Source organism: Homalodisca vitripennis, chromosome 4, assembly GCF_021130785.1.
Source record: "Homalodisca vitripennis isolate AUS2020 chromosome 4, UT_GWSS_2.1, whole genome shotgun sequence".
Lineage (NCBI taxonomy): Eukaryota > Metazoa > Arthropoda > Insecta > Hemiptera > Cicadellidae > Homalodisca > Homalodisca vitripennis.
In genome coordinates this window covers 157,632,932-157,649,585 of record NC_060210.1, presented here as the reverse complement: position 1 = coordinate 157,649,585, position 16,654 = coordinate 157,632,932, and the positions used below count along the sequence as shown (strand labels likewise).

Here is a 16,654-nt window from a genome sequence, read left to right as displayed (position 1 = left end):
GATCTTAACAAAACATATTTATTGTTAATGAAAATCACTTTAAGCCCATTCTGTGCAATAAACTGAAAAAATCATCAAAATTGATTTCACTATGAAATGAACAGTAAGTAACTTCTTGTTCCTATATCAGTAATATTCAAAACGGAAGATACTATTTTTAACCCTTCGTATGTGGTAAAGCAGTATATATAGCAGAATGTAATTTCAGCGATATATACTGCTTACCTACTACTACTAAAACTTTCCTGGCTAAGACGATTTGATAGAATTACAACTTAGTCTATCCATCATGGATACACATGGATACTCTGTCCATGATCCTTGCTCTCGCACTTACAAGAGACAGACATCTCGAAACGCTATCAAGAATTCCACAAGCGTGAATCCCATCTAGGACTTTGTAACGTAAGACTTGAGAGAGTAACAACTGTGCCCAAAGATTGTCAGACAAAATTGACTTTGGGGATTTCTCTATATACCAAGAAGATATACTTGGCTTGCTTAGAAACCGAGTATGAGCAGAATAGATAATCCACCTATTAAAAGCTGTTTCAACATTGTTTCATCTCTTCAGACACAGACAAGCAGATTTCAGCTGCCACTGTGTTACTGTGAGAGCTTTGTTCTCTCTTCAAGTACCATCCAAGCCAGTATAGTTTTATATTTCGTCATAAAAGTGATCAACATTCATATTTACTTCTCTGCCCAGACCATGGACTTGGCTTCTGGAAACTTGACATCTTTTAATTACAATTGGATTAATGTTTTGATGATTTTGATTTGAATTTGCCTAGTTTGCTTTTTAGACAATGTTTAATTTGTGCTTCATAGAATCTTTTTGTTTTTATAATAATAATATATAGTTATAAGAATGTACACACCTAAATAGCATTGTCTCAGTGGTATCAAAAATATTAATTGGTCAATACTTCTGCAGGTAATTACGTTCCTCGCCTAGACCCACTTAAAAACAAAAATTGATAGGAAAGGAGGAGGGGAATTTGAAAAACTAGCACACCTTCACTCCATCAATGTAGAAAAAAATTCACATTTATCTTTTTTTATTTAATAGTGTATTTATTGTCATAAAGAACAATGTGACTCGGTCCTTTTTATCTGCTTTGATTCCAGGACTTCCATCCCAACTCCATAAACACAAAAGGTGAACTCCTCACATCTAAAACATAAAATTATGTTAAAGACTATGAACATTTAAGCAAGTTATATGCATAATATTACAAGTTACTTGCGTAATTCAATTATTTACATGGAAAGTGAACAAGGTTATATTGTGTAAGCTAAAATAAATTTTTATTCAAATTGCAAGTGTTTATAAAAAAGTAATTGTAAACTAACTATTTGATTTATATACATATTAATTGTTTTATTTTTGTAGAAACAACCATTTCATAGAAATAGTTCAATAAAATGAGAAGCACATTGCTAAAATTAATGTAAATAATGTAATGACGAACTTTTTCACGGTTGGTTACTGGGAAACACTCAGACTAATTAATTAGTAACACAATTTTCTCTTCATAAAACTCAGTCACAGTCTTGAAAACAACAAATAGAATAACACTAATGAGAATAAACTATTAGCCCTTAGCGCTCCAATGGCCTGCATTGCAGGCCATGGTGGATTCTTCTACAGCCATGGTGGATTCTTCTACAGCTCTGATTATATATGAGCTTGCCAAGTACAGCACTCCCACGGCCTGCATTGCAGGCCATGGCCGACTCCCTCTACACACTCCTATTTATTATCTCAATGACGCCATTTCGCACTCCGAATTCTTTTTTGCTACGTATGACGTAAAACTGATTTTAAAAGGGCTTTTAAAGGGCAACATTAATGTAGGTTACGCAATTAGTACAAAGTTGCATTTTGTTTTACTAATCAGACAATATTGTTAATTTCATGGTTAAATAATTTTAAACTAACATTTTAAATTAGGTTGCATTATGAGAAAAAATACAGTTTTTTTATTAGTTTACAAGGTATCTTACTATCTAAAAGAAAATAAATAAATTAAATGAAACCTTAGTTAGTGGAAAACAACTATTCTTTACTATATCTGACATAATATAGAAGTTATGAACTGTTGTGTCTTTGTTTACCACATACAAAAAATGCTTGATTGAGAAGGTGATGTCACTGTCTATAATCAGCCCGTCATAAATAACCAAACCGGAAGACCCTGATAGGAATACACCAAGGTAGCTGACGACTCATTGTGTCAGTTACAAGTTTTACGATGTAGTGTGACTGATATTGACTTATTATAATGGCTGACGAACTACTTAGGTCAATGATATTAGGTTTATATTAGGAACAAATATAATAAGTAGTGAAAGTGAAACTGAAAATGACAGTACAGTTAAAACAATCCACTAGTGCCCATATATCTTACCGGTCGACATCTTTTGCCGCGGAAAAATGTTGACAGTGATCATGACAGTGACATTGACAACAATATTGAGTTTGAATATGATGGTAGTGACAGTGACGAGGAGGACACAGGAGGACCTAGTGTTCGTGCATATGAATGGCGTCAATGGGGTTTAAATGACGTAAAGTTTCCCAGAATTTGATCATTATATACAGAACAATTGTGGTTTTCACCCACCACCTAATTTTAACAGAGATTTAGAAATTGAATATTTTCAATTATTTTTCACGGACAATCTTTTAAATGAAATTGTTATTGAGAGTAATCGATATGCTTTAGAAAAAATTCAAATTAGTACCCCGCTACAGAAGTATTCGTGCTGGAAGTCATGGGTGGACATAACGTTAACAGAAATGAAGGCATTTATTGGCGTAGTACTCAATATGAGCCTTAATTCAAAGTCTTCAATTGAGGACTATTTTTCTAACAATTTGGTTGGACTGCCAACCTTTTTCAAAAGTGTTTTCTCAAGGGAAAGATTTTTGCAAATATTTTGGTCGCTACACATATCTCCACCGATCAGTACAGGACCTATTTTAGGAACAACTTACCCGTTCTGGGAAGGTAAAAAGGTTTTTATTATATTTGGAACAGAAATTCAGGGAATACTATGTTCCAAATAAGCACATTAGTGTTGATGAAAGCACGATAGGATTCAAGGGCAGAGTACAATTTAGAGTATATAATAAAGAGAAAACCCATAAAATGGGGTCTAAAAATCTTCGTGGTGTGTGATGCTACAACCGGGTATGTGTGCGCCTTAGAACCCTACATGGGTTCTCAAACTGCAACTACGATTGATCGGACAGACTTACTTGCCAACCCAACAAAAAATTGTTTTATCACTGTTAAATAAAATGGAAAGTACGTACGGGAATGTTGAAGGTTACCACATCTACACCGATAGGTACTATACTAGCGTGGAGCTAGGCAAGGAAATTGTACTTAAAGAAAGTACATTTAACGGGTACAGTCAATAGAATGAGGATTGGTCTTCCCAAAGAAATCAGGGCCCAAACCAAAATTAAAAAAAAAGGACAATTGATATCTTTTAGGCAAGACAGTACTAATGAAAAATCCTACAAAATGTTCATGTTTTGGAATGGAAGGATAAAAGACCAGTGGTAATGTTGTCTACACTATATGACAATTCTACGGAAAAATGTCACAAGGATAAATAAAAGTGGACGTGAAGAAACAATTGAGAAACCTTCCATCATCTGCGCCGCTATAATGATTTCATGGGTGGAGTGGACGTTGCCGACCACTAAAATATATCGTCTTATTCCTTTACCCGAAAAACATTGAAGTGGTGGAGAAAAAGTCTTCTTCTGGGCTTTGGATGTCTCCGTAGTCAATGCATTCCTTTTACAGAACACGTGCCGACCACCTGGTGCGAGACCAATGCGACAGAGGCAATTTAGAAAGAAGCTGATCAACTCTTTAGTCGGCGAGTTCCGAAACCTAAGAAAAAGAGGACGACCTTCTGCAGCTGAAGAAGAAGACTACAGACTCAATGGGAAGCTACACATCCCAGAAAACTTAGAGGCAAGGAAAAACAAAGACTGTGTGGTGTGCAGTGATAGGAGTGAAGGGGGAGCAAGGAAACGAACAGGACATATTGTGATACATGTCCCACAAAACCCGGACTTCATCTAGGTAACTGCTTCAGACTGTACCACACAGCTAAGAAATATAAGTAATAATTATATATCATATGCTTATTTTTAGTTTTAAATATTTTTATGGTTTTTTGCATTTTATCTAATATTTTACATTATATTTACTTTTTTACACAATATATCATAAAACATTTCAATTTTAATATAAATGTATTTTTTTGTATTGTTTAAATACATATATAACAGTAAAATGTTATTGTTTTTTACACATGTTTTATTTCATTTAGGTTAGGTTATTTATTTTCAAAAGGCAATCTGAACTATGAAACTAATACGCACAAGTGCAGAACTATGTTCTCAGCACCCAGTCGCTAAAAGCACTGGGTTAAGATAGTGTTGATGACACACTCATAATGTAATATTCGCATTTAGGTGTGAAAACGGTATTGATTACTGAAGGGTAAGACGTCGCACTTTGGTATCAATAACTTACTATTCCTTACTACTATTCCATACGGAGTAAAATAAGTAAACTGAAACATAGATAATTAGCATGAAAAATAGTTCTAAAAATTGCATATTTTTTACAAAAAAAAAATATATATATATATTCACTGACAAGGGTGAAAAATTGTCTAACATATAGTTTTAAATCAACTAATCTTTCACAAAAATGTATAGGTACACAATTATTATACAAAATTATATTTAATTGAGTGACAGGTGGGCCTGCAATGCAGGCCACGGGAGCGTTCGTGGAAAGTGGTAGTGGCCTGCAATGCAGGCCACGGGAGCGCAAGGACATGAGCCACGAACTAAAATTGGACCTATAGGGAAAATGGCGCTGGCCTGCATTGCAGGGCCATAGGAGTGGTAAGGACAAACACCGCAAATTCCAGAGGAGCGCTAAGGGTTAGAATAGCTAAGGAAAGAAACAAACACAGCATGGTCTGCTATGTTCAACCACTATGTCAGCTGATGGAGAAAAGAATCATTGTAATTATAAAGCTGTTTACAGAACAAGGACAAAGAAAATAATTATGTAATTTGTATTTATCGATAATTTGGAAACAATTAAATACCAATATTTATTTGGAAGTTTCAAATAACATTGTACTATATAAAATATTATCAAAACTCAAATGTCACAATTAGAGAGGTTGACACTTTTTGTACTTTTAGTAGTGTCAAAATTAATGACACTGTAGCACACAAAGGACTAAGGGCTGGCACAGTTTCAAATAGTATCTAACCTCTTAAGACTTATCAAGAGAAGTATCTAATTTTGGGCAATATGTAGTTAGTAAAACTAGACGTTTATGAGTGAACAAAAACAGGAGATCAGATTATAAAACTCTAAATGAGTGTTGTCTTCAAACTAGTCTTTTGGTTAGAAAACTATGATATTGTTTGCACTTTTATAGAGATATCACCACAGTAAATTTGTTAAATTTACAACTGAGAAAACAATTATATTGTTGTGAAACATTCAGAAAACGAGTAAGTACTTTCAAACAACATTTTAACTAGTAAAAATGATTAATTGAGTTGATTCTGATGTTGGAACTTCCCAGAAAACAAGTCTATGTAAGTGGAAAGATAGGGAGGAGGATGCTGTACTTACTGCTTCTAATATGCACTGCCAAACAGATATTAAAAATACTGATCGTTGAAACAAAAGAGGAGTTAAATTCAAATGCTTTAAAGCAATAGCTGGTTGTAAAAAATACATTGGTGGGGTCAATCAATTTGATAAAATGCATTCTTATTACACAATGGTAGAACTATTGGTGCTGGTTTAGCCATTTCAAATGATGGTGAAGACCTAAAGTGTATTACAAGGCGCTTTGCTAGATGTACTACAAAAGAAAAAGCTAAACAATCCACTATGGCATGCTACAAACGTGACATATTGTTGTGTAGATTGTTTAGTGCCATTCCCTACAGTCAGTATCATCATTACAAGATTTTGTTTATGAATTTATTCTCATAACTTAACCAATACAATATATTTTTTCTCATATGTACTGAATAAGCTCAAGATAATTCAGAAAAAAGAATACACATGTAATGTTTTTAGGTATTTTTATTTTCATGTTGTTTTCAATATTTTATTGTAGCTACATTATGATACTTTATATAAAAATAAATACTTTTTTGATGGAATATAAAAAACTTAAAATGTTCTTTTTGCTGACAGACAATACAGAATAAAAGAACGTTTGAGCAATACAAAAAGGGTTAGGTATAAAAGTCAAAAACCAGTGTTGAGAGTAATATGGTATCTATTTATAAATTCTTTATAACTGTCCTATAACTTTATAACTGTCACAGTTATAAATTCTTTATAACTGTCCTATAACTGTGAAAAGCTGCTTGGTTGAACAACGAATAATCTTCTACATATTCTCTATACAGTCTTTTAACAACCAAGTAATTACATAATTGCACAGTTTTCAAATTGGTCTCAGACTTTAAAACCTTGTATTAGACATCTTGACATAAGTATTAGATTGGGTTGGATTCTTTGATAAAACATTGAAACTTTTAAGATTTATAATCTTTATTAAAAACACTTACTTTCCAGGATGGAGGATAGTGAGACCCTTGATATCTGGCACTGAACAGCAGTACTGAGCCACAAGGTTAACAGTGAGATTGTCCTCTGAGAGAAGCCAAGTGAGAAGTGAGACTCGCTGGTCTGCCCCACAGCAGAGTAGCCATTCATTCGTTAACTCCACACCTGTCATCATCACACAACTGAGATCCACGTTTATAACACACATCTCACACCATAGTTGCTATTGAACCTGTTTACTAATGAAATGGATCTGAAGTTGAAGAGCAAACCAATTCCTTAGAGTGTACCTATGAAGTTAAAAAGGTTTTTACGTGCCTACGTCATGCGCCATAGCACCTCGGGAGGTCTTCACAGATTCAAATATTTACTATCAAAGACCACAAAACTATAGCCCATGCAATATCCTATTAGGGTTTTTTTTTACTGTTATTCTGCATAAGGCTATTTATTGCATCTCCAGAAATGACAATGAAATAAAGTGAAACCAATGTTTTTATGGCGTAAAGTTAGGTGTTAAATTTATCAAATTTTATGTAAAATGAACTGAAAAATTGAATAAAATATGTCCTAGACCTGTAAGACCACCCATATCTGATATCTCAAACAAAATATTCAAACTTCGGTCTCGAAAAATATGCTTTGTTTAGATTTGAAGTACATTAACTTCATTAAATGAGTAGTAAATGCGTAACTTACTAACCAAAACTTGTAGAGAATTTAATTTAGAAGAGAATGGTGTAAAATAGGCTATCTTTCCCAGAAAATCAGGCGGAATCTTTTGCTAGCCTTAGTTCACTAACAAACTGTTTCCGGACATATGCTTATATGAACTTTTTTCATTATTTTGATGAGAGGAAACCACATGAGAAGTTTTTTGGGTTACTCGTGAGACACTCTGTATATAAGTGATAGTTCAGCTGCACCTAAAATATAGCCACTATGTATATTCATCAATATACTAATATACGTGTTCTAATTTCTACAAAAATATGACTGGTTTTTAACTCTTTAAGTTTTTAAGCAATCAAGTCCTTCAAAAAAGCATTTTGTAGGTTTTTTCAAGAGCTATAAGCTCATCTATAATTTTTGTCAGATCTTATTTTAACCCTTTAAGGAGTATGGACGTCATATGACGTCTTCTTTTGATAGACTAAAATGAGTAAAGGATTGGAATCCAAAAAATTACCAAAAGGAGTAAAAAATAAAATTCTCTTAAAAAATGTTTATTTAAATTTGAAAGCTTAATAAAACAGGACTACATGTTCCACAAGTCAATATTTCAGTACTTTTTTCAAAATCAAATGTCTTATTTCCTCACTACGACAGACTCGATCAATATTATCTGCCATTTGGACTACAGTAACAAGCTAGATGGTTGATCAACAAATATAAGTCACTCTCACAGGATAAATATGGCCACAGTATGAAATATACAGGAATGGTTAGTATATGTGTCGGCATATTCTGACAGTAAAGTGATGCGCGCGCAACGCAACCTTGAGTCAGTGGCTTTTACCAGGTGGCTACTGCGATCTGTTGGTAAAATTAGATTACAAGTGAATGCAAGCACAAAATGGAAGGTAAGTATGTTGCCGATAGATGGAACCACTTTACAGACAAATATACTTAAAGGCAATCAGTAAAAGCATTGCATTTACGATAATACAAAAATACAGAGGCTAAACGTCACATGATGTCCGTACCCTTTTGGGCCACTATAAAAGTATACGTCATATGACGTCCTTACTCATTATGATTGTAGAGTTTACATGCACTCCTTAAAAGGGTTAAAAGGTTCTTTAAAAAGGCTCATGCTAAAAGGGCTCAAAAAAGGTACTTTACACAAACTTTTAACGGCCATACCTTACACAAGTTTTACCCTACAAAAAAAAATATATATAACACTAAAATTTTCAGAAAAGAAAAAACCTACAATTTTGTACTCTATAAAATGTTGGGTATCATTAATAGTTGTTGAGTTATTTTGACGAAAAGGTGATTTTTTGCTAAATTATAACAATTATTTTCTCACTTCAACTCAATTTTTTTCAAAAATAAGTACTTTAAACTGGTCAAACACTAAGAATGTATTACAATAACCTAAATAAAGTGAACTGTAATGTGACAATGATTTTTTTCAATTGAGGTGGGAGAGAGGGTGTGATTTTCACTATTTAGGAAACAAACAAATAGGAATTAACATTATTCTCTTCATAACTCACTTAGTTTTGATGAGGAATTTTTATAAAAAATAAAGGGTTTTTAAAGGACTTTAAAAAAAAGGTTCTATGAGTTTTCCTCAAATAATGCATTGAGTTTTGGTTATTGTACGTAGAAACTTTTCATTTTGACGCTTGAAAACACCAATCAAATTTAACAAGCAATAATTCTGTTTTTATTGGGTCTGCATATATCATAAATACACAATTGTTTTTGTTTTTTATAAGCTATAATTTTGTTCTCAACAGGTACAAGAATTTAATAATATCAGCCACCTCTTTTTCAACTGTGAATGAAAATAATTCAATCTGTCCTTGTTTTTTTTAAACATTAAACATAGATTTAGCGACTCCAAAAAGGGGTTTTGTTTGAAGCTGAGAGGAGAGAATGAAGCTAGCTAAACTAGGCAGGAATCGTCCTACCAGAACCTGTCCAGTAGAATTCCAGATATATGATAGTAGGAGGCTCCCATTGTTAAAGCTATGACCTAAAGGTCGGGGCAGCTGGCTATCATGTTTGCGGTTACTGATGGATTACGCGCACCAAATTCAAATGTATAGTAGCACTCGCTGCAAGCTTCGTAGTGATAACATGTTGTCATCCCCGGCTGTAGCCAGCAACACCTTCCCCTCCCCCAACCCTTGGGTGATCACAATCACACAGTTCAACCCATTCTTATATACTACAGCATCCTGTGATGGGATGACTTACCAGTGATAACAGATGAGTGGAGGGTGGAACAGGACCAGGATGTGGTGGTAGTTACTGACAGTGGTGAGTGTAACTGGTAGCTTCGTAGTGATAACATGTTGTCATCCCCTCCTGTAGCCAGCAACACCTTCCCCTCCCCCAACCCTTCGGTGATCACACTCACACTGTTCACTCCATTCTGATGGATCCGTTCACTGGCAAACACTGTTAAACTGTCAAGCTCCCACAAGGTCACACTGCCGTCTGTCGCAGTTGTCACAATTACTGTCACATGACAACGGAACGATGTCACTCTCAACATGCAACACTGACTACTTTTAACACTTTTGTACAACCACAATTTTTCCAGTTCTCCATTAATTGAATCCAAACGAAATACTCTGTAACACATAACATTTCTTATATTAAGAATCTATAACCTTATAAATAAGAAGTATCACTTTTCTTGACAAACAATTAAGAAGGAATAAATAAAAAATAAAAAAAATCCAACTTAAAATCCTATTTAGAAATGTAAATAATGTTTTCTATCAATCCAAAATATTTAAAATTACCACTATTTGATGAATAACAAAGTTTGTAATATTTGTGGATAAAAATATAATTGTCTGCAAAATCAAGTATTGGCTAAACCTTTTTAATTTATTATCAATGACCCAGTTTCCTTCTCAAATACGTTTTTAATTTAGAAGTAAACTTTCATATTACATTTGTTAACCCAGAAACATGTATTTCTTTCATTTCTGGAAGTCTTATGGAAATCATCTGCACAAGTGTTGCGATGTCCAGCAAAGGCGCACACATTTTTTTCTGTATATAGTAGCGTACAACATAGCCCAGTCCAAATGAAAAATTTGAAGATTATTCAATTTTTACGTGGAAAGTTTTATACAGGGTGAGTTTTTTAAAGTGATCCAATAGCTAACTTTTTAATTACATGACTTAGCACCACACTTTAAATTTGGAACTTGCTCAATTTTAAGTTTTACTCAGGAATACACTTTCAAATTTTTTGAAGATGGCCGCCATTTTCCAATATGGTGGCCAACTTTAAAATCTTTTATGGAACACCCTGTATTTTATGTTGTTTTTACATTCTACTCTAAAAAATAAAACCTTTTTGTACTTGAGAGTTTTTCCATATCTCTAATGGTTCAGGAGCTACGTGGACTGGAAGTTTTCATAATTTTTTCCAATATGGCGCCCAACTCTAAAATCTTTTATGGAACACCCTGTATTTTATGTTGTTTTTAGATTCTACTCTACAAAATAAGACATTTTTGCTTCTGAAAGTTTTTCTATATCTCTAATGGTTCAGGAGCTACGTGGACTGAAAGTTTTCACCATCAGTCCGAAAAAATCCGAAAACTTCCAGTCCACGTAGCTCCTGAACCATTAGAGATATAGAAAAACTTTCAGAAGCAAAAATGTCTTATTTTGTAGAGTAGAATCTAAAAACAACATAAAATACAGGGTGTTCCATAAAAGATTTTAAAGTTGGCCACAATATTGGAAAATGGCGGCCATCTTCAAAAAATTTGAAAGTGTATTCCTGAGTAAAACTTAAAATTGAGCAAGTTCCAAATTTAAAGTGTGGTGCTAAGTCATGTAATTAAAAAGTTAGCTATTGGATCACTTTAAAAAAACTCACCCTGTATATATATAGAACTACCCTAAAATTTTATATATATATATATATATATATATATATATATATAAAACCACCAAGCATATAGAGTCTAGTTTTAAACTGAGCTTTTGTCTTTGTATATGGGTTGTTTGGGATTTTGATATAATAAGTTTAATTGATCATGAGGAATCTCTTGGCATCCTTACTATACTTACTATACATACATACATTTATATATCTATATATACATACATAAGGATGCCAAAACAAACAATCTATATACAAAGGCAAAATCTCAGTTTAAAACTAAACTCTTATTATATGCTTGTTGGTTTTTTCATGAACCAAATTAAAATACTTTAACCTTTACTGCCATATTTGTTTTAAGTGCAAATATACATATGCCAGCTTTTGCATGTTACCCTTTGCGCATGTTAATATGATTACAACCTACCAGGGAGGTAAAGATTCCAACCAATTAGCCACCATATTGGATTAAGTAACATTACAGACATCTAGTTTAAGCCATTCTTCTTTTTTAATACCTTCAAAATAAGATGTCACTTAATAGTGATTCCTATTACACTTTTGACTTAACCCCCAAACTACCTCATTTCCTCATTTATTTTAAGAAGTTGTTCATACCCTAAAAATGTTTGTTTAAAAGTCTGGCACTTAGTAATGTAGAATTTAATTTGTTTAACCCTTTCCGGGCCAGGCGGCAATATATTGTCGCCATAGATCGCGTCTGTAAAGTGCCAGGTGGCAAAATATTGCCGTCGGTGACATATGCGAAAAGCACCAGGCGGCAATATATAGTTTCCTTGATATTCGTCGTTTTCTTAAATAAATACGACGTCAAATGATTAAATTTTTATGTTTTTTAATTCCCTGGTATATTTGTAGATAATTAATATGAGTATCATTTTTATTTTGGAGGTCTATGCATTTTTATTTCGTAATTGTCACGTGACATTATCAGCTGACTCGACCTTTTGTTGTTAATTCTTTATGCTTTAGTGTAATCGTATTATTGTATCCTGGATTCTTCTTCATTATTTTATTTTGTCGTTGTAAATATTAGTAGTGTTAGTTGTTACGTGCTTAGCTATTGTGTGTAGTAGTTACAATGACTGACAATTTGCGATCTCACGGGAGTGAAATTGTAAATAGCACATTTTTAAATAGAAAAAGTGTAAATAAATTTCAAATAAAATTGTTTGAATATTTCTTGGTAAATAGTGTTTTTTAACTGTATTGAAACTGTTTATGGATCCTACAATCATCTGTTTACCAGTACATCCATAATGTGAATATTTATTTTAAGTTTCTTGCAATGTAAGAGTCAGTTGCTTTAACCCATTGCGGATCGTATTGTTTTGGCGCGCGGGCACCAGCGGGGACGAATTAATTTACGGTCAGCGGCCGCACGAATAGCAATGGTGCGCCACATCGTATCGCTCGCTATTGTATACTAGAAAATTCAGCTGTGAAGGTATTTATTCAGATGGAACATGGGCCTGCTGGGGTATCCGTGATGTGGGAACGATAACACACGAGCAAGGTTCCGGGGTGGCAGGGATGATGTCTGTATCATAGTCTAAATAAACCGGCTCGGACGAAGCGATTACAACATCCAGGCCATTGTCTAGACTAAACCCGCCAACATGTACGTCTACGTCGTTTAGTTCTGTGTCACTAACCTAAAAAGTATTATAATAACAGCTGAGGAAAACAACCAATCAGAAGTGCTAAAAAGCAGAGAGTAAACTCATATGAATGATTTTTCAACTTGCGATCTGTTCAACTTGCAATACAACTGCGATCTGTAGGATATTTATAAAACTTTTGAAAACTCAAAACGTAGACCGTTGTTAAACACTCTTAGTTGACAAGTGAAGACGATCGCCCGATCTATCAGACATTAATAGAACTATTTGGAGGGAAACTTAAAAGCAGACCGCTTTTGTGACCTGAGCTCGTCATCCGTTAGGCCCGGCCGCCACGTGACGAGCCCAGCTCGTCAGTGATCCGCAATGGGTTAACACTTATAAAATGTTGCGAAGTACAATTATGCATATTTAAACAAAATGTGTCATAAAAAATTTATTTATGAGAGAAATAACACAAAATGTTGTATGGTTGTTCCTTTCTAAATGTACAATATAATAAAATACGAGGGTCGTCCACAAAGTAAACCTCTGTTGTGAAATAAAAAATAAACTAGTTGAGATACAAACATTTTATTATATAAATGTTAAAACTGTAGCTTTTCTCTACTTTTTTACATATTCACCATACAAATTCAAGCACTTATCATATCTTTTAACAGTTTTTTTAAAATTCCCTCTTTAAAAAAATCTGCCGCCTGAGAACGTAGCCAACATGTTACAGCGTTTTGAAGCTCTTCATCACTTCGCAAACCTCTGAGATGCAAGCCACCTCTTCATGTACGGGAAAAGATGGAAATCACTGGGAGCCAAATCCGGGCTGTAGGGGGGGGTGGTCAAAAATGTCCCATTTGAACTTTTTCAAAAGTTCTGTCGTTCTTTGAGCTGTATGAGGGTGGGCGTTGTCATGGACAAACACAACACCAGATGTCAGAAGACCATGACGCTTGTTTTGAATCACTCATTGTAGCCGTTTTAAGGTTTCACAGTAAGCTGCAGCTGTAATGGTCGTACCACGCTCCATAAATTCAACGAGCAAGATGCCCTTAGCATCCCAAAAAACTGTAGCCATCAATTTTCTCGCTGAAAAAGATTGGCGAGCTTTCTTCGGCTTGCTTGGCGAAGCGGTATGACCCCATTGCATTGACGGACTACACCTTCGCTCATAATGTTTGGGCCATACACCGCACTCAATTCACGATGAATTTCGGCTGCTGTGTAACTTTTCGACCACAGAAATCTTATTACACCACGCACTTCACACGTGTTGCGGGATTTTCTATCACGGTGCTCATGTTTTTACGTTGTACCAAAAGAACGCGCGATCGCACGATGCTCTCCCTTGCACAGCTAGAAGCGTACTGAACGGCTGCGCACACCGATGTGAGAATGGCGGCGCTACCCCCACTACTTATCGCGCCACGCCCAAACGGCAGTTACTTTATGGACGACCCTCGTAGCTTCCGACAGTATAATTATTTTTCTTTTTTTAAGTTATTTGCAAAAACAAAAATAAAAAACCAAAAATTTTTTATGTAATCTATTAAAACATTTTTTAAATTTTAAATTACTTAAAACTACATCTATATATTTTTTTTGATAGTATATATCTATACGAGTAATTTGGTGCAACTTTTAGGTCATTCTCTAATTTTTATGAAAAATTATAAATTTTAATCTAAGAGACTGCAAAATTGCCAATTTTAGCCTGGCACTTTTGACTAGTCACAAGGGGATATGAGATGTGAAAAAATTTTGCAACATCTCATATTTGGTCCTGGCCCTGAAAGGGTTAATATTGAAAGCCAATTCAGAGCATTACCAGTCCCACAGACCATTACTGTTAACTCCAAGAGAGTTACAGAGCTTTTTATATAATTATTTGAAAACAAAGTATATCTGGCAATTTCTAGAACTTATTGCTTTTAGAATTATTTGGCTAAACTTGAAATGCAGAAACATTTATTAACCCTTTTAGAGCTTTTAGTTTTAGTGCTTTTTGTGGTCTGGTGCATTGCCATACACAAGAGTGCTAAGCATTTTAGTGCATAAATGCAGAGTTTTAGTAAATTCCTTACTATTTCCTTTTTTGAGGTCATATCTTGTTACTTTTTTTTGTATTGAAGATAAATAACCACTAAACAGAAATAAATACAAAAAAATACATTTGTACATATTTGGATTGTTATAAAAAAAATTTCTTTATAATGTACATTTTTAAAATAATTTCTTTTTCACTTTGGTATTCAATTTTAGTATGTAAACAATTTTATACTATTTTTCTGATACTACCATCGGAAAGAGCAACTAAAAGTAAACAAATTCCATGTACTTTATTTTATTTTTACACAAAAAATAAGAAGTGTGGATGAAAAATATAATATGTTTTGTTACAGTTTTGTTTTGAAAAGTTAATAGTTCATTTTATCATTATTTTATGTTTGTTTATAAAAGATTAATAAATAACTTAGGAGTTTATACCACATAAGTACACACACGCACACACAGGAATCCATACAAGAAGAAGGAAATTACATACACCCATGCAATTTTGATAACTTACAATAAACATATATAAATCAATAGATTTTAAAATTAAGAAAAACTAGCAACCTATTTTAGAGTTAAAATTAACATAAAACAAATTATCATACATATAAGATAGAAATACATAAACTATTGTAAAATTGAATCATCAGATAAAAAAAATAATTTCTTTAGACCAAATACCACAGAATACATTAAATCTTAATATCAAGGAGATTGTTATGCAATAAGTTTACAACACCTGGAGTTATAAAGTGAATTTAGATCAGCTGGTGACTTTACAATAATGGAATTTTTATTCTTTTTAATGATGGCTTAATAGGAGAAGGGGAAGAAGCTTTTCTCATCAAAGTTAATAAACATTTGAGTTATTAAATACAGTAATACTTTTATTATTTGTATTAAATTGGTGAATCTCGATTTTTGAATTCAAGAACAGAAAAGACATGTACTAGATGATGAACACTTGAATATTGGATGACAACCAGAACTCTCAGATCTGCAAAGATTACTACTACCAATATTAAATCTACACTAAGCCGACAAGGATGATTGGAAGATGAATAAGTGTCAATGGAACATACAAAGTAAAACTGGATTTGAACTCAAGTAAGATCTACCCAATTTATGATTTCAAATTTTTCAAAATTTAAACCTATTTTTGTATAAATTCAAATTTAACATGTACCACAATTGTTCCTATGTTGGATATAATTTTATTTATGTGCCCATGGCAGTATAATCCACGAAACCCTGTATGTGACAAATAAACTCAATAGCAATTATTGTAAAATAAATAAATAAAAAAAAAACAAAGTTTAATAGTTGTCCGTGCCAAATTTTGCTCTACATGTAATGTTTGAAACGCTCAAGAGAAAAAGTAATACACTTACTATTATTAGCACAAATACTTTACTAACTTTATTATTATTTATAAAAGAAGAAATTCAAGCGCAGTTAACACTTTTTTTACCTAAATAACTGTTTTATTGAGTAATAAAACTATAAAAAAGGTGAAGTAACTCATCATAACCCGCAATGTTCTTATTAGACATAGTTTGTAACAGTAAAATATAATACACACGAAAAACACAAATGAAAAATGAAGTAATGCAATGATTTGGAATACTAATGAAGTAGTATTTCACAATTATAACAATTTAATGGATAAAATAAGATAAAACAGAGTAAACAAAGCACAGCGTCAGTTCGCTTGTAAT

The 16,654-nt window shown here is 33.3% G+C and overlaps 1 protein-coding gene across 1 annotated transcript in view; it reads right to left on the bottom strand.

Moving 5' to 3' along the window:
• Positions 1-1,019: 1,019 nt before the first annotated feature.
• Positions 1,020-16,654, bottom strand: part of LOC124361245 (WD repeat-containing protein 6) — a 60,423-nt gene continuing 44,788 nt past the window's right edge. The window contains exons 18-20 of the mRNA XM_046815289.1: positions 9,588-9,967; positions 6,656-6,818; positions 1,020-1,177 (exon numbers count right to left, since the gene is read on the bottom strand). Coding sequence (XP_046671245.1) covers positions 1,084-1,177; positions 6,656-6,818; positions 9,588-9,967 — 637 coding nt within the window. The 3' untranslated portion in view covers positions 1,020-1,083. The remainder of the gene's footprint in view (positions 1,178-6,655; positions 6,819-9,587; positions 9,968-16,654) is intronic.